Here is a 23,737-nt window from a genome sequence, read left to right as displayed (position 1 = left end):
TCTTTTGGTGAACATATGTATACAGTTCTTTAACTGTTATTTACATAACTGTGTTTGACAAGTTTACTAATATAAATTTGCTCATATACTCACCCCATGTGTATTTTTTCTAACAAATAAAAGATGAGCAATTTAGTAATGTAGACTTAGCTTTAATAATAAGTATCATTTTTTTAAAAAATATTATTGGAGTATAGTTGATTTACAATGTTGTATTAGTTTCAGGTGTACAGCAAAGTGAATCAGTTATATGTATACATGTATCCAGTCTTTTTTTTTTTAAGATTCTTTTTCCATATAGGCCATTACAGAGTATTGAGTAGAGTTCCCTGCGCTATGCAGCAGGTTCTTATTAGTTATCTGTTTTATATATAGTAGTGTGTATATGTCAGTCCCAGTCTCCCAATTTATCCCTCCCCCGCTTATCCCCTGATAACCATAAGGTATCATTTATTAATTATTGTGTCTCAGGTACGATGCAAAATGACGTTCTTGTATTATCTCATTTAATCCTTACAGCAACTCTTTAAGGAATGTATTAATAACTCAATTGATGGGTGAGGAAATGGAGCATTAGAATGGTTAATTATCTAGTACAAGTTCACACGTGCAGTTAATGCCCTATTGGAATTTATATCCAAAGTGATCTGCCTCCACAGCCTTTGCCATTACCCTCTCATAAAATTTGATTTCCACTTTCCCTACACTAGGATTGGTTAAGAATTAAACTCTGAGATGTCAGTGTACTGAACTAGATTATTTTTGGCCAATTTTTCAAGCCCTTGAGTTTAAGTGAACTTACCTAAGAGTAAGTGAAGTGTTACTCTTAAGAAAGTAAAGAAGGAGGAATGTGAAACAATTAAATAAAATGTTCATTTAAGTTTTTTCATTAATTATGAAGGACTTACTTGACCATTTCATCTTTTGTTAGCTTTGTTTGAAAGTTTATTTTTCCAGTTATCCGAATCATGTTCTTCAACTAATTATACGAATGTATTAAAATCTCCTAAGACAATAAGAAATAATATGTATTATTTATAGTAGGGTCTATTGTAAAGAGCACTGAATGAGGAATTAGAAATCTTGGGTTCTAGTTCACCTTGGTTACTGTTTGCTTTCCTGTAAAATGGGAGAGGTGGATAATATCAACGTTTCCAAAAAGTGTTTTATGTTGCTGTAGTTCTGTGAAGTGGTTTGTGTAGGACAGGGCGAGGGAGTCCTGTGCCTAAGTAATTCTGTGAATCACAGTGTACTACCTCCCCATTCTCAGATAAGCAAAGTGTACATTATCAGCATATTAAGCCCTTTGAGAAGACTTCTAGTAGAAACATGCCTGGATAATCTCTCTTGGCATGTTATTTCCCATACTTACATGACCCTTGAACTTTTTCCTTTTGTGTAGCACATGGTAACACCTTGTATGTAGTGGGGCAGATGGTCTCTAATATCCCCTTCAGTGACTAATCTACATCATTCTCAGTCATGGATTTACTTCGTCCTTAGAGTTATCTTACTCTCTCTGCCTTCCTCAGTTTAGGAGTACATTGTAAATATTCCACTCTTTTCCTTTCTCTTAAGCACACCATAAAATCTGATAACGCTTCGTATTTTAGAAATTTCTATGAAGCTGAAAAAGTTTGAGTTATCTGGTGGGGGATAAAAAAATGTTTACTGTTATTTCAATTTCATGTTCCCTTTCTTCCTCTTATTAGCTTGGTCACACCAAGGTCGTTCTTTTAGAGCCAAGGATACTCTTCAGTGATAGCCCTCAAGGTTTAAGAACTTGGAGAAAAGCCATTCTTCACAATGTAGGACCAACCCATGCTTATTTCAAGGTAATGTAGAATCTGGAAATCTTACTTGGATCAGATCACATTATAATTTGAACTATTTATTGCCATGAGTTCTATGCCATGAATACTTTAGTCTTTATAGATTGACTAATGCTAATATTTAGGTATTTCATATCAGATTTATCTGAATACATTTCACCTACTTTATCCTTTTAGTTTCCCATAAAATTTGTCTCTATCTCTCCCTTCCTTCCTTAATCTCTCCCTTCCTTCTCCTCTTACCCCTCTTTTGCTTTCCTTCTGTTATTTTGTTTTATTGGGAAAAAAAGATGATTTCAAAAAAACTAACATTAAAAAAAATATGCAGTGTTTATGTTACATCCAGTATTTAATTACATGCTTTTCCTTTTTTTCCTCGTTTTCACTCTGTCATCAAGACTGTTATGGTAGCAACTGGGACCTAGATCAAGACCATTCTAAAGATATTCTATTTATAGTTGTTACTCCTGATTTAAATTGTGGGGCGGGTGGTGTTTAAATTGGTAATAGAGGTTTTTTTTTTTTTAACTGAGAAACATTAACATCTCTTAATAAATAGTGACAGTAGAGGTTAGCATTTGAGATCTTTCTTTCAAGCTTGTATTTACATGTCTTCTGCCCAAACAAGCAAAGGAGGATACCCTTTTCTACTCTGTTGCTTCAGAATTAGTTCTGAAGTCTGTTTGTTCCCTCATCCCCTAAAATATGTTAACCAATTTCCCTTCAAATTATTCTGACTTAAGGCATGATAGATAAGCCTAAATTGGCCTCTGACAAACCACACCTTAACTCTTTTGGTAAGTTACTTTTTTGAAGGTCAAAATGATATCTTAGACATTAGGCTATAAAGGAAATAATAAAGAAGAGTAGGTTACTTTATCATCTTGCCTCCCCACTAACTTTGCTTTCAGTTTTTTAGGATCAGGGAAAAGACAGGCTATCAAAATAGTATCTAGAATTTTGGCATCTCTCCAACAGATACATCTCATCCTTTCCTTGTAAGTTTTGCAAAGTCTTGAAAACACTTCAGATAATAAGCTTCATCGTCCTGTTTGAATTGGAAGATGCCATTGCTAAAAGTTCTGTTTGCTGGGTTAGGGGTGCAAATCCTTGTTGAAGTTCAAATTGTTTGTCTGGTGTTCGAAAATCTATTTCAAAACCATCTCATGCTGTGTGCCTGTAGGTCCTCTCTCTATGTACTGGTCTAGAAGTTTTCCTATGAAAGCTTTGGAACAGTAACTTTAAAGGATAAGTGACATTTCTACAAATTTTTGATTATAGGTTTGTGACCAGAGTCTTTTGTCTGTGATTGATGTTGTTCCATCACAAGGAATCATTCCATTGGGGGGGCTAACTGTTCTCAATACCTCCTGTACTCCTACTGTAGCAGGAAAATTTGATACAGGAGCAAAGGTATGTTTATGCATATGTGTGTTTTCTCCTTATATATGTGTCTGTGGATTTGTTTGGTTATGATATTTATAATAGTAGGTATAATTCTATAAAATGTTATATACATGTTTATTCTTAGAAAGCTTATTTTAATGATTTCTTCTAATGGGGATGGGTTTTAATATTATGACACTAAAGAGTAATTTTAAAAATTTCTGTTATTTTTCTATTCTAAATTTCTAATTGAGTTAGCTCTAAAGAGGTGCAGTTTTTAGAAATCTAAAAAATAAACAACCTTACTTATACATCGGTTGTAAAAATGGTTAGCAGAACTTGGCAAGAGGATTTGTAGAAAATATTTTTGATGAAAGTTGCTAATGGAAGTTTCTACTAAGTTGAAATGGATACATTTCATTGATATGAGGCATTTTTCACATGAACTTGGAATATTTGGCATCTCTAACTTGTGACAAGCCCTCACTAGTCACAGAGCAAAGGATTGTTTTTTCCATGGTGTTAATTAGATACCTAAGGAAAAAATAATCAGTTTTGGAATGCTAATTTTAAATAGCTTTAATGACTATAGGAATTATAGGAAAATTGTATATGACGTTAATATCTGTATTTTATAGCACACATAAAATGTTTTACTATTTTATGTTCTGGGAATTATGTAAATGAAAAGGTATTACCTTGATTTTAGGGACTTCTCTAAGTGTTCATTAAACAGAATAAATAAAACATGTAAGACCAGTCTGTAGTAAATTTTACTTATTATAAACTCATGGAACGGAATGCTCTTAATCTTCAATTTGATGATCAACTGTGTACATTTACTCACATTAAAAAAGTAATATGTGCACTATCATCAGATCAAAATGAACGGCTTAAGAGATATCCTCCATTTTATCCTTCAATTTCCCATAATCATTAGTTCTTAAATAATATTTAGCTTAATATAATAAACACCAATTTGCCTGGCCCCCAAATAAACAACCTAATAATTATATCTTACTTTTATAAAGAAGTATAGGGGGCTTCCCTGGTGGTTCAGTGGTTACGAATCCGCCTGTCAATGCAGGGGACATGGGTTCGAGCCCTGGTCTGGGAAGATCCCACAAGCCACGGAGCAACTAAGCCCGTGCGCCACAACTACTGAGCCTGGGCTCTAGATCCCACGCGCCACAACTACTGAAGCCCATGCGCCTAGAGCCCCTGCCCCACAACAAGAGAGGCCACCGCGATGAGAAGCCCGTGCACCACAAGGAAGAGTAGCCCCCGCTCGCCACAGCTAGAGAAGGCCCATGCGCAGCAACGAAGACCCAGCACGGCCAAAAATAAATAAGTAAAACAAATAAATTACAAAAACAAAAGTATAGATTGAAAGATGTTTATAAAGTGTATATTGTGGTATACGGTCTGATATTTGGGCAGAATTTTTGTATATTATTTTGGAAAAAATAAAAAACATAGCCACTAAAATATAGGTTTTACTGAGATTAGTTTCCACTGTATTTTAGAGAACCATGCTGTTTTTACAAAGCTTACCTTTTTAACAGTATATTATAATGAGATTCCTTTATTCATCCATTCCATGCGTACTTACTGGGCATATATTATGTGTTAGGCTCTGCTGCAGTTGCTAGGAATGCAAAATTGAACAAGGTAACTAGGGTCCTTGGTCTCTAAGAATGTACAATATGATGGGGGATGCAAACAACTCAAAATTAAAAGATAATGTAATAAGTACTATGATGGAGAAATACAGTAGGCTGGGGGCATATACGGGAGAGGTTTGCAACCCATGCTTAACTGGTCAGGGGCAGTTTCCTAGGGGAAGATAAATCTGAAAGACACCAGAGTTAAGAATCAGCCAGAGGAAAGGGGTAGTAGTGGGGTGAGGGAGGAGAGGAGGAAAGAGTATTCAAGGAAGACAAAATTGAATGTGTTCAGGCATATGGGAGGAGAGGGAGAGCTACAAGGCAGATATGAAAAACTTAGTTTAACATGACTTGGTTATAGATTGAATGGATGATAGTGGGGAAAGATGTATTTAGAGGCCTGTATAAATTTTAGTCATACAGGTCCTTAGCAACAACTTAGGAAGTCAAAATTTCATCTTAAGAGCTTGGAGTTTTTAAGCACGGAGAGTTTCACACTCAGATTTGCATTTTTCAGACATCACTTTGGTTATAGAGCAGTGTTAAACTGCGACCAGTGCAGAGTTATTAGTCCGCTGATGATGTCCAGGCAGGAGAAGATCGTGTTCTCAGGAGGTAGGATTCTAGACAAATTCTAGTCAAATTTAGGAGGTGAATGTTTAGGGTTTGATGATTGAAAAGGGTCACATATAAATAAAACAGGTAAGTCAAGTGTGAGACAGGTGGTAACAACATTCGAAGAAAGATTAGAGGATGAGTAGCATATTTTAGAGGGAAATCATGAGTTTGAGGCACCTTTTGCATCCCTATGTAGAGGTGTCTAGTAAAGAGGCCATTGCTTATACATGTTGGTCTGAAGGCTAAGGATTAATCTTAGAGATGATAGAGGTTATTTCTGTTACCCCTGTGAAAATCAAGATGAGTATAAGTGGATCGAATATATTGATGAGAAGTTGGAATGATAAACTTTGTTGAATAACGGAGAAAATGGGGACAGGTTAATTGGGGCTGATCAGGGAAACATCACACATGTGACATCGTGGAACTCTAGTCTCTGAAAATGGGTGAGAAAGCAGGGATGAGAGAGGGTTGTGAGAAAGAGAGGGACGGATGAATGTATGGTTTCTGAGGCCATGGATTTGTGACGGGTGATATTGTCCAGGGTACAGATTAAGTCTCAGGAGATGAAAAGGTCAAGCGAGCAATTGGTGAGGGTAGTAAATGGGTTATGGCAGCCTGGAATCTTCAGTTACCCACGAAAGGAGAAGTGAGTAAAAGGCAGCCATGGGGGTGTTGAGACTTACATATGGCGTTCATCAGTGAAGCATATATTGACTTGTAATTACCTCTGAAGCATTAAGTTATGCTTCTTATGATTTTAGTCAAGTATTTTAGGTACTATATATTCTGTAAATAAAATACAGAAATCATATAGTAGTATGAATTAAGCAATTCGGTTAATAAGATTGTCTAGATGGCACTCACTTTCCTTAATAATTCTGAAAAAATGGTATTTTGTGTTTTCTTTACCCATAAACAATGCCACTGATTCTATCAAAAGAGTGAAATACACTCATATCTCTTTTTTTAATATACATTTAGATTTAAATCTCGAAGTTGACTGCTAACCTGTTCTTGTACAGGTAGGGCTTTCAGGGAATGATATTTTTGTGCTTCTGAGATTTTGATTAGACAATTATATGTTCATGTAATCTATAGTTCTTATTTTGTAGGAGTTACATGACTAAATTCTTATTTCACTGTCTTAAATTTCTTGGAAGAAATTGAGTGCTCAGGCAGTTCTTGGTTCAAGTTTAGCCACTGCTGCTTTCAAGTTTTGTGACCTTAAGCCCCAGTTTTCCTCACTTGGAAATTAGGGTATTAACAGAATACTGAAGATTAAAAAGGAGATAATGTATTTAGCAGTATACTTGGGCCATATACTCAGCAATTTTTAGCTGCTCTCATTAGAATTATGGTTGTTTTGGATATTAGTATCTTTCTGTGTTTGCACTCAGTTTCTTGCTTGTTTTAATTTTGAATATTCCTTTGGAATTAGGTAAATACAAAAGGCTCACACAGAGTTTGAAGCAATAATGTCAAGGCAAATGGGTAGAACTCTTCAGTCAAATTCATGAGGTCCCATTTGTGATGGAAGTTTTTAAGAGTTGAAAATTCACTCCTTTAGGAATATCAATTCTACATCACAAGAAATGGGATGATAACTGCCAGAATAAGTCTTGTGACATTTATAATAAGTTATGATTATTTAAATTATAAAATGTTATATAAATGCCAGGTAATACTTCAGCAGTATATGAGTATATTTTAGTGTGGTTTCTACAGAGTTTTATGTTTTTCCTAAATAGATTGCTATTCACCGTGCAAAAGACATAGACCTTAGGACTGGTGGATCTATTGAGATTGCTGATGTTGAAATCAATCCTGTGAGTATGTTACCTATTTGTATAATCAATTTATGAGTGTGGTGATTTTTATTTATGTGTCCCTAGTCAGCCCATTTAGGTTAAAATTTTTTTATTATGTAGTAATTTGTCACATAGAAATTAATATATGTAATATAAATATAAGTGATGAAGCAGAGTATTAAGCCAATTAATGAAAGTTTAAGAATTCACCACTGAACTTAAGTAGCAGAACAGTACCAGTACCGTTAAATTATCTGTAGGCTTCATCATGATCCTACCCGTCTTAAGAGATAACTACTTTCCTGAATTTTGTCATTGTTCTCCCTTTACTTTTTCTAATTAGGTTACCACATATGTATGAATTCCTTACGGTTCATTATTTAGTTTGTTCATTTCTGAGCTTTATAACAAAGATATATTATCTTTGGTGGGTTACTTTTAATTGAATATCATGTTTTTAAACTTCATCTAGGTTATGTGTAGCTGTATGTTATTCATTTTCCCTGCTGCTTAATAGTCCATTATGTAGACATACTGTAATTTGTAGACTCATTGCATTGTCCATCCAATTAGTGTCTGTTTTTTTGGTATTACAAATACTATAGCTATGAACATTCATGTACATATCTTCTAAGGTACTTATGAAATAGCTTCTTTAGGAATGGAGTTGCTGAGATGCAGATAATGTACATATTTGACTTCACAGGATAATTTCCATATTTTCTTCTCAAGTTTCCATTGATCCACATTCTGTTGCTCCATAAGTTGTATTATAAGACACAATGTTTGCCAATCTATTGAGTGTAAAATACCTCACTGTGGTCTTGATTTACATTTTCTGAACTATAATCAAATTTATTTTTTGAATTATTGTTCTGTACCCAAATGAAATTTTGTTCTACAGTTGATAGAGTGCACATACATGCTTTTTTTTTTTTTTTTTTTTCTGTCCAAGCTTTCAGAGTTAGATCTGGTCTTACCTACCTAAAGAAACTTTCCCTGATCCTTCAAAGCAAGCCCATATTCCCCTCTCTTGTGACATTTATTAGATGTCACAAACATCTTAAACTCTGGGAACATCTCCATTGTAGCAATTGTCATATTATTTTCAGGTTATCTGCCCTTTTGTTTTTCTATCCCCAGTACCTAGTACCATTCTGGTGCTGAACTAAATTGAGTAGAAATCGATGAGGCTGCTGGTTGCCTCAGGTAGGGCCTTACCACTAGTCTGCACTTTAACGGCATCACCACAATTCTAGGCTTTAAGTTACAATTTTCTAACCTTTCTTTTATTCAGTGTTGAAGGCATGGTAAGTCCAGATAGACTGATGGATACTAAGCTAGCTTGTCCAAGACAGTGGTGATTCCTGTAGTATCCAGAGTGCTTTTTTTCAGTTGATATGGTGTCCCTCCTTGAACAATGTTAGACAAAGATAGAGACTTTAAATACTGCATTTCCTCGTCCTAAGATATTTGTGGCAGGCTTTGCATGTTATGGTATAACTGAGTAATTTATAGGACTTTAATATATATTTATCAATATTTCTTAATTATGTTGAATTTTTAAACATTGCTGCCCAGTTACCTTTTAAAAACAATATTCTAGTATTACCAGATATGGTTAGCAATATATCTAATAACTGTGTGGCATTGACTGTGTGTCTTAATAACAATTAGGAAATTTTATCCAAATTAACCTATGGGAAAGACCAGAAATGGGATAAGAGGAGTGATTTTTTGCATACGAAGCATCAAACTTTCACTACCTGTTTTGGATTTCACAAATTTCACCTGTAGAACTGGGTTGATATTTTAAGTGAAGCAAATAGTGGACAGTTGACCTTAATGCCATGTTTTTCTCAGCATTAGGATACTGTTGCCTCTTTCTCTTTTAATGGTGTATGTGATTCTTTTACTAAGGAACTGTAGAGTATATATAGTTACTCTACCAGAAGAGGAATCCTGCAGAGTTTTGTGGGGTACACATGCCTGGCATATAAGCTAAAATTAAGATACATTCAGTAAACATTCCTTATGTATTTAAGCTAGATGTCAGATAGGTGCTAGAGATGTAAAAATGAATGGGACTTAAGGTCCACTAGAAGAGACATAAATAGACAAATAAACGGACATTATGATGTCATAATGTGAATAAACATAAGGAACAGAAGTAGTCCCGATCATACTGTAATTAATTGTGGCTTATCCAACTGGTATTTGAAGGATGCATAGTATTTTATCAGGCAATTACAAGTTAGAGAAGGGCCTTCTGACAGAAGAGACACCTTGATAAAGACACAGAAGGGAGAAGTGCCAGGTACTGGTTGGAAATGACAAGTCATACAGCTTGCTGAAATATGAAGTCATAGGGGTGAGAGTGGAGCTAGGTAAGGCTGGAACATGAGGCAGGGGAAGGTCATGGTGAACTTTATGAGCCCTGCTAACAAACTTGACATTGTCCTGTAGATCTCCTGTAGAGGAGAATCATCAAATTTTAAGACAGGAAATGATGTGGTCAGATTTTTAATTAGTTTAATTGTGACTTAGATGTGGAGGGGAGAATTGGAGAAAGTCAAATCTAGCAATGAAATGAAAAGTGATGAGTTACTGGGCTTCCCTGGTGGCGCAGTGGTTGAGAGGCCACCTGCTGGTGCAGGGGACGCGGTTTGTGCCCCGGTCCAGGAAGATCCCACATGCTGCAGAGCAGCTGGGCCTGTGAGCCATGGCCGCTGAGCCTGCGTTTCCGGAGCCTGTGCTCCACAACGGGAGAGGCCACAACAGTGAGAGGCCCGCGTACAGAAAAAAAAAAAAAAAAAAAAAAAAGTGATGAGTTACTAACTTTATACAATTACAATAAAGTTAAGAGGTGAAGGAGTCAGAATTAATGGGATTTGGTAACTGATTACATGTAGGAGGGAGGGGGAAGAAGGAAAATGTAACTAATTTGTATAGAATACTGCTGTAATAATGTCCTTGATAAACATGAGTATAATTTTTTATTGAGGTATAATTGACATATAACATGTTAGTTTCAGGTGTACAATATAATGATTCAATATTTGTATATATTGTGAAATGGTCACCATGGTAAGTCTAATTATCATTGGTCACCAGACATACCAATTTTTTTCTCATAATGAGGACTTTTAAGATCTACTGTTTTGCAATGTAATTTTTCGTTTACATTATTTTCATAAATTGTTACTCTACCTTCTAATTATGATTTCTTTTTTTATGTTTTAGGATGTATTTAACTTCAGTGGCACCTATGTTGGCGCTACCCAGATTATTCCATTTTTAGTAAAAAGCAAAGGTACAACACGTGCCAGAGTAGAGTTTAATCTGGAAGACTTTGAAGGTTTTTCTATGGATTTTAAAGACAAATCAGGTATATATTTTATACCATTATGATATTATTGTAAAAGTAAAACAGTTTTAAGTTTGCTCTAAGGAATAATGTTAAGCAAATACTGTAAGTCAAGGGCAATTATTCTTAAGTATTTTTGACTTATGACTCAATGCATATTTTTCTTATATCCTATAAACCATAATGGTTCTATTTCTAGAAATACATGTATATATATCAGAAGACTTTGATAATGCATGACATATAACTGTGCTTATTAATTGATATAATATAGTAGGTTAAGTATGTTATACATAAGTATATACTATAAATGAAAATAAAATTATTAATTGCTAGATTTAATTGCTTAAGAATTTCAGGTGAATGTTTTGGAGAATTCTCTCTCTGTGTTTACCTATATATTAGGTATCTTTATGTTAAATTAAGTTTGAAAAAAATGCACTTTTATAAATGTATTTCATTTGTTTACTCCAGGTGTTGGCAAACTAAAGTCTATGGGCCAAATCTGGCCTGACACCTGTTTTTTTATAAAGAAGGTTTTATTAGAACGCAGTTACACTCATTTGTTTGTATATTGTTTCTGGATGCTTTCATGCTATAATGGCAGGGTTGAATAGTTGTGACAGAAACCTTATGGCTTGCAAAGCCTAAAATAGTTACTGTCTAAACCCTTACAGAAAAATGTTTGCCAACCATTGGTTTAGTCATTTCTTCTTCAGTACATATTTGTTGAATACCAATTATAGGCCAGATACTAGACTTTGAATGTATAAAGATAATAAGACATCTTACTTGTTCTCCAAAAGTTAACAGTAAGTTTATCAGTCAGGGTCTTAGTAGTAAACAGATGACTCAAAGCATTTAACTGAAGATGATTTAGTGAAGGAATTATGTATGGACCTGGGAGCCAGGTTAAAAAAAACTGACAAGGGATGGAAGCTGCTTCTACCTCTAGGCTGGAAGGAGCAAGAGGAGGCAAGATATTATTGAAGCCCTGTGAGTGGTGAAACTCTGAAAGAGGGGCCATCTAATAAAAGCTATAACTGTAAAAAAAAAAAAAAAATGCTGTCCTTGCCAGAATTGCAGCCAAGGCAGGGAAGACGTGAGGGCATAAATACCTCCTACTCTCTGATATCTTGCTGACATTTCCCTGTGGTTGAACCAAATCAGAGACAGAGCAAGGGACCTAGATGAATCAGTCTGTAGAGGTCAGGACAGAGGAGAGCAGAGAAAGATGGCTATTGGATCTAAATGATAAATGGAGACCACCTATATAACAGTAGGAGAGAGAGACAAAGAATTGGGTTAGGGGCTTCCCTGGTGGTGCAGTGGTTGAGAGTCCGCCTGCCGATGCAGGGGACACAGGTTCGTGCCCCGGTCCGGGAAGATCCCACATGCCGCGGAGCGGCTGGGTCCGTGAGCCATGGCCGCTGAGCCTGCGCGTCTGGAGCCTGTGCTCCGCAACGGGAGAGGCCACAACAGTGAGAGGCCCGTGTACCGCAAAAAAAAAAAAGAATTGGGTTATTACCGTATAGCATGTGGATGCTACAAGACAGGTCAGTACCTGGTGCTAAGGAAGCATATGCTAAGGGAAACTAGCTGAGAATCACCAACAGGAAAGATTTCTTGGAGAAGTTGATGCCTAATCTGAATTTAGAAGAATAAGGAGAGAAACAGAGAAGGTGATATGAAAGAATGCAAGTAAAGGCCTAGAAATGAGTCAATGTGGCAAGTAGTTTGGACTATCTAGAGTATAGAGGGGCAAGTGAGACCCAGGTAACTAATAGTTTTTTCTGGACATTTATCCTAGAGGTTAGGCAGCACAATTAAAGGATTGATATCCAGGCAATGGTATGAGTAAGCTTGCCCTTCACTAATTTTCCTTTTGGAGCAAAGTTGAAAATGGGCTGGGGGAAAAGGTGGGTATGGGAGGGGCAAAAACAGAGACAGGGGGATCAGTTAGGTATGGTGGCCATACAGGGGAGAAGTGATGAGAGCCTGAGCTCAGACATTGATACCAGGGACAGGAAGGAGGAGAATACAGAGGTGCTGAGAAATTAGAAATGCTTCGATGTGGTTACCAAGCGGACATCAGTATTAAGGAAGAGGAGGAAGTCTTTGATCGCTCCCAGTTTTTGACTCTAAGACGTATGTGATGGGAGGGACTATTCATAGTTGATATAATGTGAGGAAAGGAATAGATCTAGACAAGCATGCTGTGTTTGAGGGGACTGTGGAATAGCCCAGGAATCATAACAGTAGGCAGTTGGAAATCCATATGAGATTTATATTCTTTTTTGGAAAATCTGGATGTTGAAACTTTAGTTGCATTAACACTTTACTCTGACTGCCTCATATGCATTCATGCACCTTGTTAATGGACCACAGGCTCTTCCTGGTTATTCTGCAGAGCTACTCGGCAAGATGCATTTCTTTCCACAGTTCTGCCTTAGCCCTAGCTCAAGCTTCCTTCTAGGTCACTGGATCATCTTTTAAAATGCTTTCCTTGCCTCCAAGCCTTTATCCTCATACCTATACCAGAGAGTGATCTCCTTCAAGCAAAGATCTTATCCCATCTGCCCTCTGTTTGAAAAGCTTTGTTGGTTTCCTGTTACCAGTAGCAGTGGTTCTCAACGGCAGGCTGCTGACACAGTCTAGGATGTATATAAGTTGATCTTAACAATTATTAACAATTTGCAATAAAGTTTATACTTAAAATGTCCTGAAAATGTATTTTATTATTATGAGTATGTTAAAACATAAATGTCCTTCTGTGACAAATTAGACTTGGTTTTTCACATTATCGTTTCAGGACAAGAATGACTTAAGGGGGAGGAAATACTGAGATCTATTTAGCTATGATGCCACCTTTTCTTTCCAGTCACCTCTCCCATTGTAGCCTCCATCAGCTGTCTCTACTGCAACCAGATTGTGTTACACATTTCCTCTGGCACTGGGCTTCCCTCCTCCTAGGCTAGTTCCTCCTCTTCTGTCCCTGCTGCCTGAGATTCCACCCTCTTTTATAAATTAGCATCAACCTCCTGCATCCTATGAATCATTAGCCCCATTCGTACCCCTATCCAGTCGGTTGAAATTATTTTTTTTGCCTTTGCTCCTTTAGGACATTAGGTGAGTTTTATTATAGCACTAACCAAATTGTACCTTGTATCAAAAAGAGCTTTGTACTTGTTTGTCTCCCTTACTATGCTGTGAGCTCCATGAGGTCAAGGACTATGGTTCCAATTTTTGTTTTCTGCTAGAGTTGTCTGACATAGTTCTCTGCACATTATAGGTGCTCAAGAAATATTTATTGATGCTGTCTTGGATTATTGCATTTCACAATCTATATGTTTATATATACTTCAAATATATTTAAGAATATCTATTTTTATTATATTTTATGTATTCGAGATATATAGCCATTCTAGGTGGATATTCTTTGCTGTATAATATATGTATTTTTTCCCACACCACAAACATGTTTGTGTTAATAAACACTTAATGGATCCTTTTTGTTCATTTGTTTAATGGTTTTTATATCATACATCAAGTTGAGAGAAATTGAGTAGGGTGAAGGAGAATGAAATGAGTTATTTAAGTTTATTTTGAGCCAGGGTAATTGAAATTATTATCATTCCTTGGATTAATCAGAAAACTTTAGGGAGAAAAAAGGAATTTTAGAATTGTTTAGATGAGGGCAGAGGTTCTATTGTAGCTAACATTTGATCTTTCAGGAACTTATTTTAGAAGTTTATTTAAGTGGTTATAATTTTTGACCCTGAAGTTTGTGTTACTATTTGACAGTTGTTTCTGTATCTCCACCCAATTCCTTTGTATCTGGAGTGATACCATTTTGTTGAAAAGTTTTCTTGTACGAAATTGTGTTTATCTTCTTTGTGAACTCTGTAAGGCATCAGAGGAGGTCCGGATTCTCCCTGTTCCATCTTCACTGGAGAGGGAGTCTCAATTTTCTCAGACCTAAGATTCAGTCAGTTATTTGATCTTGACCTTTATACCTTTTTATATTCATCTGAATATGACTGTGATATCATTCTTGAACTTTGGAGATTTTAAAAAATAGGTTTATCCTCTCTGTTTTGCTGATTGAATATATATTGGTTCCATTTTTGGATACCAGTTTTGCTGATTAGCATCTTGGCATTAAGAGTGATTCCTTAACCTAGCAACCTCATGCAGCCCCGCACAGATGTTTTAGCGACTGTTTTTTGATTGTTGTGAACATTTTGATGAGGTTTCTCAAAGTTTCATTTCCACATTTAACAATAGAATCATAGATATGTATCTGGCTTAAAAAAAAAAAAAGTGTCCTTTTTCTGCTCTTATAGGGGAATTCACAGACACTGCATTTCCTGACATATATTCCTTGGAGTTAGAGAGAGAGACATCTCTGGAGTGTGGCCTAGCATTTTCTCCCAAAGAAGTAAGTTAAGCTTTCTATTACTCACATTACTGGAGAGTTGTGGAGTTAAGATAATCCTAACTAAGAAGCTATTGAAGATCACCTAAGTTCTTTTTGTAGTGGGTCTTTTTCTACTTGTGAGCATGTCTGGGTATACCCTTTAATTCAGTAAAATGATCGCGGAGGTGTCTGGCTTCATGCTTGCAGTGTATCTCAAGAGGTGCAGAGGGCACACACAAGGAGCCTTCGTGGTCTTGTGGTCTCAGTTATGCTCTCTAGAAAATTCAAGATATGACATGTTGTGAAGGAGAGGAAAGTTGAGGCTAACCCCAAAATCACTTATATTTGAGCCAGCATGTGCTTTCTACTTATATTTGAGTGGGGTATGCTTGATGTTCTTAGAATCATCACCTGAAATCACCAAAGACATGCTGTGAAGATTTAAGAGGGGTTGCTATAACACTGGTTCTTGGGTAGTGTCCCTCGATGTTTGGTGATTTAAAAACACCAACGAAAACAACAAACAAAGAAAATCAAAGAAAAAAACCTTTCCTAGAATGTGCCCAGGAGGAAGGGATACCACTGGCAAAATTTCAGGGGCAATCTCTGATACGCTTTTGCTTTGAAGGCAATAGAAGTGCCAAAGAGAGAGCGTCTTGCTACCTATTATATGGAAAGACATGTCGCTGCATCCTCCCAAACAAGAATCAAACTGCTATGTGGCAATTAGAGTATGAAACTCTTATGTCAAAACATTTTTTATATTCCAGCATAACTAGCATGATGCCTTGTACCCAGTAGGTGTAGGATAGAATCAACTAAAGGAAAGGAATTAAAACACAACAAGAAGGTGTATTGAATGCTAACAAAGTACATCTTTAATAATCCATTTTTTAGTAATGTTACTAAACTACAGAGTTTACTGAGATTAAAATCTTATTTTAGGAACAATAATAGCTGTTATTTAGCTTTCAGGAGGAAAAAGTCAAGAAAATTTAAGGACACATTCAGATTTAAGAAAATGCTAAAGATTAATTTTGCCTTCTTAGGTGCAGTACATTAGCTGGGATGTATTTTGTGGGTTTTGTGCACATATGGTTCACATGGAATGATAATGTCTACAGAGTTCACTCTTTTGTCTGTTCTAGTTTTTGACAATCATAGTGGATGAGATATCAAAGGTTACTCTTCCGATATTAAAGAAAATGAAAAATTTTAATTTTATATACAACATTAAGTTGTATTATACAACATTAAGATGTATACCATACTATATTTGATTTCTACAGGTTTAGTGTGTAATAATTAAGATGTATACCATACTATATTTGATTTCTACAGGTTTACTGTGTAATAATTATTCATCTACATTCATGAACCAGTGACATTTAGATAGATACTCTTTAGCAGGGTTATCCAGAAGAGAGAGAACATCTTTGCTTTTTTTGAAAGTCATTTTAGGAATAGTTTCCTTTGGCCTAATTTGGGCTATCAGATAATAACAAAATACACATTATTTACATTTTCCTTTTATCTTTTCAGCAAAGGATTTTGAAGTGCATGAAATATTGTCAAGGTATTACAATTATTTGTTGAATAATACAATCTGTGACTTGTCTTTCTAATTCAGAGAAAAGCATAATTAACAAGTTATTTGAAGAGATTCAGAGGATGTTTATCTTTTTAATTTTTACAGTATTTTAATAGCTTTCAAAGCCTACTCAACTCCCACATATCCTAACGATTTGCAGGTTTTCTCAGCATCATCTTATATTTCAATCTTGCATATCAGTGATATTCTCCTCCTGATTATTAAAGTCTCTTGTCAAAATTAAATGGGAAGTTTAGAAAAGCAGAACGAAAGAATACAAAATAAATCCTAATACATAACAATGACCTCTGTTTATATTTTGGGGTATCTTTGTTTTTTCTCCTTCTATCTCTATACTTATATTTCTATGTCTATAATTATAATGAAATAATACTTTATGAACATTTTTAACCTGCATTTTTTTTGCTGAGTGTATTAATTTAAATGTTATCAATTGCTTTTTGTGTCATTAAGTATTCTAAATGCAATTTAATTTTTTAGGGATAATATTTTATGGCTATACTATGTTACAGTTATTAAACTAATCCTTCTTACTGTACACTTAAGATTTTTCCATTTTTTGACTCTATAAATGATTCTGTAAGAAACATCCTTGTAAATAACTGTTTGTTTTCACATTATAGGCGTTCATTATATCATCCTAGAAGTAGAATAATTGAGTCAAGCTCTGTGCACATATTTTAGGCTATTGATATGTGTTGTCAAATTGCTCTTCAAAAAGGTTATACCAGTAGTATTAGCCACTAGTAACAGTGTAAAATGTTGCTTACTGTCGTCTTTCTTTGTACAACTAGGTTGCATCCATTATATATGTATGTGTATGTCATATTCTGCCAACCTCAGAGGTGAAAGGTGAATTTTAAATTGCACTTAAAATTCTTTGATTCTTCTTACATAACAAGCCACCATACAACAGTAATGATTTATTTGCTAACAATTTGGCCTGGTTGGTACTATTAAAATTCTTTTAATTCTCTGGTAGGATAACTATATTCTTTTCCTTTTAAAATACCATTGGCCATTTTTCTTTTAAATTTTATTTATTTATTTATTTTTGGCTATGTTGGGTCTTCATTTCTGCACGTGGGCTTTCTCTAGTTGTGGCGAGTGGGGGCCACTCTTCATCATGGTGCACGGGCCTCTCACTGTCGCAGCCTCTCTTGCTGCGGAGCACAAGCTCCAGACACGCAGGCTCAGTAGTTGTGGCTCACGGGTCCAGTTGCTCTGCGACACGTGGGATCCTCCCAGACCAGGGCTCGAACCTGTGTCCCCTGCATTGGCAGGCAGATTCTCAACCACTGCACCACCAGGGAAGCCCCTTGGCCATTTTTCTTGATGAACTTTAGAATCTTTTTCTTGAGTTTATAGCTAAAACTTCTATGGTAATTTTGGTTTGTGTTGCATTAAATTAATAAAAAATTTAGAGAGAAGTGGTTTCTGTATAAAATTGAGCTTCATATTCAGAAAAAAGATATGCCGTTTATGTTATTAAAGCATTTTATACTGCTCAGCAAAAGTTTGAAATATTTTGAAATAATTTTTCTATGCTGTTTTGTGCAGTGTAAATGATTGGGTTTTATTATTTTTATGCTCTCATATCAATATTTTGAAAATAAATTATGTTGATGAGGTGTAAAACTGTTTATCTTACTTTAAGCATCAGTTACTTTAAATTATCCTTCAATTTATTTTAGATTTTTTTTAGGAATACTGTAATAGATTGCAGGGCTTCCCTGGTGGCGCAGTGGTTGAGAGTCCGCCTGCCGATGCAGGGGACACGGGTTCGTGCCCCGGTCCGGGAAGATCCCACATGCTGTAGAGCGGCTAGGCCCGTGAGCCATGGCCGCTAAGCCTGCGCGTCTGGAGCCTGTGCTCCGCAACGGGAGAGACCACAACAGTGAGAGGCCCGCGTACCGCAAAAAAACAAAAACAAAACAAAACAATAGATTGCAAATATTTGTCTCTTCCATTTTAATAATGATAATTTTTACGACTTTTTTCTTATCATACTACCTTGTTTAGAATTTCTAGAACAAGATCAATTATTTTTCTTGGCTTATCTTATTCCTAATTTCCTATGAAGCAATATGCTTTAAGGCCATGTTGGGAAATATCTTTCACATACTAATTTAACACACGTTTTAACCCAGGATAGATGTCGTTTCTTAATCTAGTCAGATATCTGTATGTCATCAATCATATTATTATTCAAAGGAAGAAAACAGTATGATATATAGTTCAACATTATATTTGTAGCATTAATATATTTTTTGGCACATATCAGACAATAAGTATTCGACGAGTGAAAGTGCAGTGAATAAACTGGCATGTTCATTTCTGAGGACTTGTTCTGTTGTTTCTTTTGGATATTTAGAATTGGAATTGGTGAGGAAAGGTTATGTGCTTTTTAATTATTGGTACATATATCCACATTGTCACCACCAAACTTGTATCAGTTTATATTTCCATCAATCATCATCATTCAACAAATGTTTATTGGGCACCTACTAGGTATCCTGCATTATTCTTTTTTTTTTTCTTTTTTTTGTTTTTTGCGGTACACGGGCCTCTCACTGCTGTGGCCTCTCCCTTTGCGGAGCACAGGGTCCAGACGCGCAGGCCCAGTGGCCACGGCTCATGGGCCCAGCCGCTCCGCAGCATGTGGGATCTTCCTGGACCAGGGCACGAACCCGTGTCCCCTGCATCAGCAGGTGGACTCTCAACTACTGCGCCACCAGGGAAGCCCCCTCCTGCATTATTCTTGACTTTAGGATTATAGTAGAAAGCTTACATCCTAATGTGGCACCAAGCTGTATTTTCTTCACATTGTCTTCGCACTGGGTATTATAATCTGCTAATATAAAAGACACATGTGACAAAAGTCCCATGTATCTCTTTTTCATTTGTCACTTGTGCTTTTTGGTATCATATCTAGGAAGCTACTACCTAACTCAAGTCATGAGATTTCTATATTTGTTTCTAAGAGTTTTATTTAGAGTATTAACTTTTACATGTAGGTCTGTAATCCATTTTGAATTATTTTTTGTGTATGTGTGATATGAGTCCAGTTTCATTCTTTTGCATGTGATGTCCATTTGTCCCAGGACCATTTTTTGAAAATATTATTTTACCACATTAAATTGCCTTCACACTCCTGTCTAAAATCAATTAAACATAAATATAAAAGTTTATTGCTGGACATTCAATTATGTTCCATTGATCTATATGTCTGTCCTTATTCCAATAACACAACGTCTTGATTATGATAACTTTGTAGTTTTTATAATTGGAAAATGTGAGTCCACCAATTTTGTTCTCCAGTAGTATTTTTGACTACTTTGTGTCCCATGCATTTCCATATGAATTTTAGGCTCACCTTGTCAATTACTGCAAAAAGTCTGGGTGGGATTTTGATAAGGATTATGAGGAATCTTTAGATCAATTTGGGGAGTAGTGCCATGTTAACAATATTAAGTCTTCTAATCCATGAACATAGGATGTTTTTCCATTTATTTAAATCTTTCTTAATTTTTTCAACAATGTTTTGTAGTTGTCAATGTACAAATTTCCTCTTTCCTTATTAAATTTATTTCTAAATAATTATTTTTGATGCTCTTGTAAATGGAATTGTTCTCTTAATTTTATTTTCAGATTATTCATTTCAAGTGTGTAGAAAAACAATTGATTTTAAACATTGATCTAGTTTTTCTGCAACCACGTTGAACTTATACATTAGTTCTTATGGTTTGTTAGTAGATTCCTTAGAATTTCCTATGTACAAGAACATGCCATCTGCAAATAGAGCATTATATTTCTTCCTTTCCAATTTGGTTGCCTTTTACTTGTTTCACTGCCTGATTTCTAGAATCTTCAGTACAATGTTGAATAGAAGTAGCAAGAGCAAAGATCTTTGTCTTGTTCCTCATCTTAGGAGGAAAGCATATGTCTTTCGCTTTTAAATATGATGTTAGCAGTGTTATTTTAAAAAATGTTTTGTTGATTCCCTTTATCAGGTTGAGAAAGTTCCCTTCTATTCCTAGTTTGAGTATTTTGATCATGAAAGAAGGTTGCATTTTGTCAAAAATTTTTTTGCATGCAGTTTGATGATCACATGATTTTGCCCATTATTCTATTAATGTGGTACATTATATTGATTGATTTTTGTATGTTAAATCAACCTTACTTTCCTGGGATAAGTCTCCCTTGATCATGGAGTATAATCCTTTTTATATGTTTCTAGATTTAGTTTCCTAGTGTTTTCTCGAGGAGTTTTGCATCCCTGTTCATAAGGAATATTGGTCTATAGTTTTCTTCAACTGTCTTTGTCTGGTTTTAGTATCAGGGTAATACTGACTTCTTAGAGTGAGTTGAGAAGTGTTTTCTCCTCTTCTGTTTTTGAAAGAATTGTGTTAATTCTTCTTTAAATTAGTGATCTATTTCATCATTGAAGTCATCTGATCTCAGGCTTTGCTTTGTCATGTTTTCTAAATTACTAATTCAATCTACTAGATCTATTCAAATTTTATATTTAAAACTATAATAACAATCCTTTAGTTGATAATTATATAGTACTTAGAGTTTGTAAAGTGCCCTAATATCCAATGTCACTTAATTTCCATATGAATCCAATAAGACAGGCATTGAGACCTTAGATTTTTCTCCTTTTTCCAATTGTAGAAGCCAGTGCACAGTGAGGCCAGGGGACTTGTCAAGGCTAGCTGCTGGTGATCTGCAGAGCTTAGACCATAAATGTTATGTCCTCAGCCTCCTGGCTTGTCATGATGCCATCTTAGGAATCCAAACATGATGAAGAATAGTATATATTTCTTTAGCCTATAGACACAAAATTTTCATATCCTTTCTTTGAGGCTTATTACTTTCCTTCTAGTCATTAGCATTCAGAATCTTCAGTTTCATAAGGTTGCCATCATCAAAATGTCAATGACCATTTTTATATAGTCCCTTTTTTTCTGTTCCACTTTGCATATCCATAGGGGGGAAATTTGCAGTCACAGTTTGTTTCTTCTGGGATTAAGTTTGGTTGGGGGATAATTACCATATGCTCAAGCCTTTAATTACATATACAAGGGTATTTGTAGAAACTAATAAAATATAACCCATAATAAAATGGAAAGAAAGAAAAGAAATTGACAGAAATTGTCAGGATTTTGTAGAATATTGGGAAATACTATATTGAATTAAAAAGATACACATCTGAACAAGACAACTCAAAAAACCAAATCTATATCATTGAAAGTGGCATGATTTTATTACTTGATACAGTGTATCTGTCATCCCAGTCCTTAAACATGAATAGCATTTCTGTGTCAGGTCAAATCATGGGTAGCCTTTTCTGTTTTCAAGTTTTGCGTATATTTCTCATAGTAAAAATTTATAGCATCTGCAACAAAAGGAGAGTTCTTCTTCTTTCTCATTTCTCAATTCTTTCTTTGTCAGTATTGCCTCTTAGATTTTATATAGATTTCACATGAGTTTCTTCTGTCTAATGTCCTGCTTTGGATGGAGCCCAATGAATGTTGGTTTAATTTCCTGTTACTCATTCTGATATGACCTGATGTTCCTTTAGTACTTATATTTTCTCTCTTGGGAACTTTCTGTTTTGCTAGAATTAGTACTCTGACTTCCCTTGAGTAAACTAAGGCCAATAGTTCTTCCCTACTCCCCCACCCCCCAACTTCATCTATATTTTAATAGTTTTCTCTATACTTCTTCCAGGTGAGTTTCCATGTTTCTTTCTTTCTTTCTTTCTTTTTTAATGAGACCTATAATTATGAGACTAGTATTTTCTTTCTTTTTCCTAATAATTTTATTTATTTATTTAGGCAGGCAGTGCCAGGTGTTGTGGCCCTCAGGATCTTCGTTGCGGCTTGCAAGCTTCTTAGTTGCGGCATGTGGACTCTTAGTTGCGCCATGCGGACTTCTTAATTGTGGCATGCATGCGGGATCTAGTTCCCTGACTAGGGATCGAACCCAGGCCCCCTGTATTGGGAGTGCGGTGTCTTACCCACTGGACTGACACAGAAGTCCCTCCATGTTTCTTTTTTTTATTGAGATATAATTGACATATAACATGCATTAGTTTTAGGTGTATAGCATAATGATTAGATATATATATAGTGAAATGATTACCACAGTAAGTTTAGTTAACATTCATCACCACATATAGTTACAGTATTTTTCCTTGTGATGGGAACATTTAAGATGTGCTTTCTTAGCAGCTTTCAAGTATACAATACAGTATCATTAACTAGAGTCACCCTGCTGTATATTACATCACCAGGACTTATTTATCTTGTAACTGGAAGTTTGTACCTTTTGACCACCTTCTCCCCACTTCATGGGTAAAGGTGATCAAATTTTCTATTTCTTCCTGAGAAATTTTGTCTAGGTTATCTAATTCAGTGGCATACAGTTATTCATGGTGTTCTCTTACTATTTTTATTTCAGTAAGGTAGGTAGTAAAGTTGCCTATTTCATTTCTGATTTTATTAAATTATCTCACCTTTCATCCTAGACTATCTAAAGGTTTGTCCATTTTGTTGGTATTTTTAAGATTCAGCTTTTGGTTGATTTTCTATACTGTTTTTGATTTTGTTCATTTTCACTTTATTTATTATTTACTTCCTTCTGCTTTCTTTGAGTTTAGTTTACTTTTCTTTTTTCTTGTTTTTTAAGGTAGAAGGTATTGATTTGAGATTTTTCTTAATTTTTTTTTTTTTTTGTGGTACACGGGCCTGTCACTGTTGTGGCCTCTTCCGTTGCGGAGCACAGGCTCCGGACGCGCAGGATCAGCGGCCATGGCCCACGGGCCCAGCCGCTCTGCAGCATGTGGGATCCTCCCGGACTGGGGCATGAACGCGTGTCCCCTGCATCGGCAGGCAGACTCTCAACCACTGTGCCACCAGGGAAGCCCTCTTAATTTTTTGTATAGGTTTTACAGCTATAGATTTCCCTCTAAGCAGTGCTTTACCCATATCCCAAAAGTTTTGGTATTTTGTGTTTT

General features: G+C 35.6%; 1 protein-coding gene across 1 annotated transcript in view; it reads left to right on the top strand.

Annotated features, from left to right (window-relative positions):
• The window catches only part of CFAP47 (cilia and flagella associated protein 47), a 546,463-nt gene that overhangs the window by 115,181 nt on the left and 407,545 nt on the right, over positions 1–23,737 (top strand). The window contains 5 exon segments of the mRNA XM_089904937.1: positions 1,713–1,835; positions 3,114–3,245; positions 7,255–7,332; positions 10,558–10,702; positions 15,028–15,122. Of these exon segments, the coding sequence (XP_089761063.1) occupies positions 1,713–1,835; positions 3,114–3,245; positions 7,255–7,332; positions 10,558–10,702; positions 15,028–15,122 (573 nt within the window).

This window comes from Delphinapterus leucas, chromosome X, assembly GCF_059928025.1.
Source record: "Delphinapterus leucas isolate spDelLeu-1000000601 "Yukka" chromosome X, BTC_Dleu_Yukka2, whole genome shotgun sequence".
NCBI lineage: Eukaryota > Metazoa > Chordata > Mammalia > Artiodactyla > Monodontidae > Delphinapterus > Delphinapterus leucas.
Note: the sequence above shows the minus strand (reverse complement) of the source record. Positions and strands in the feature narration are given on the sequence as shown.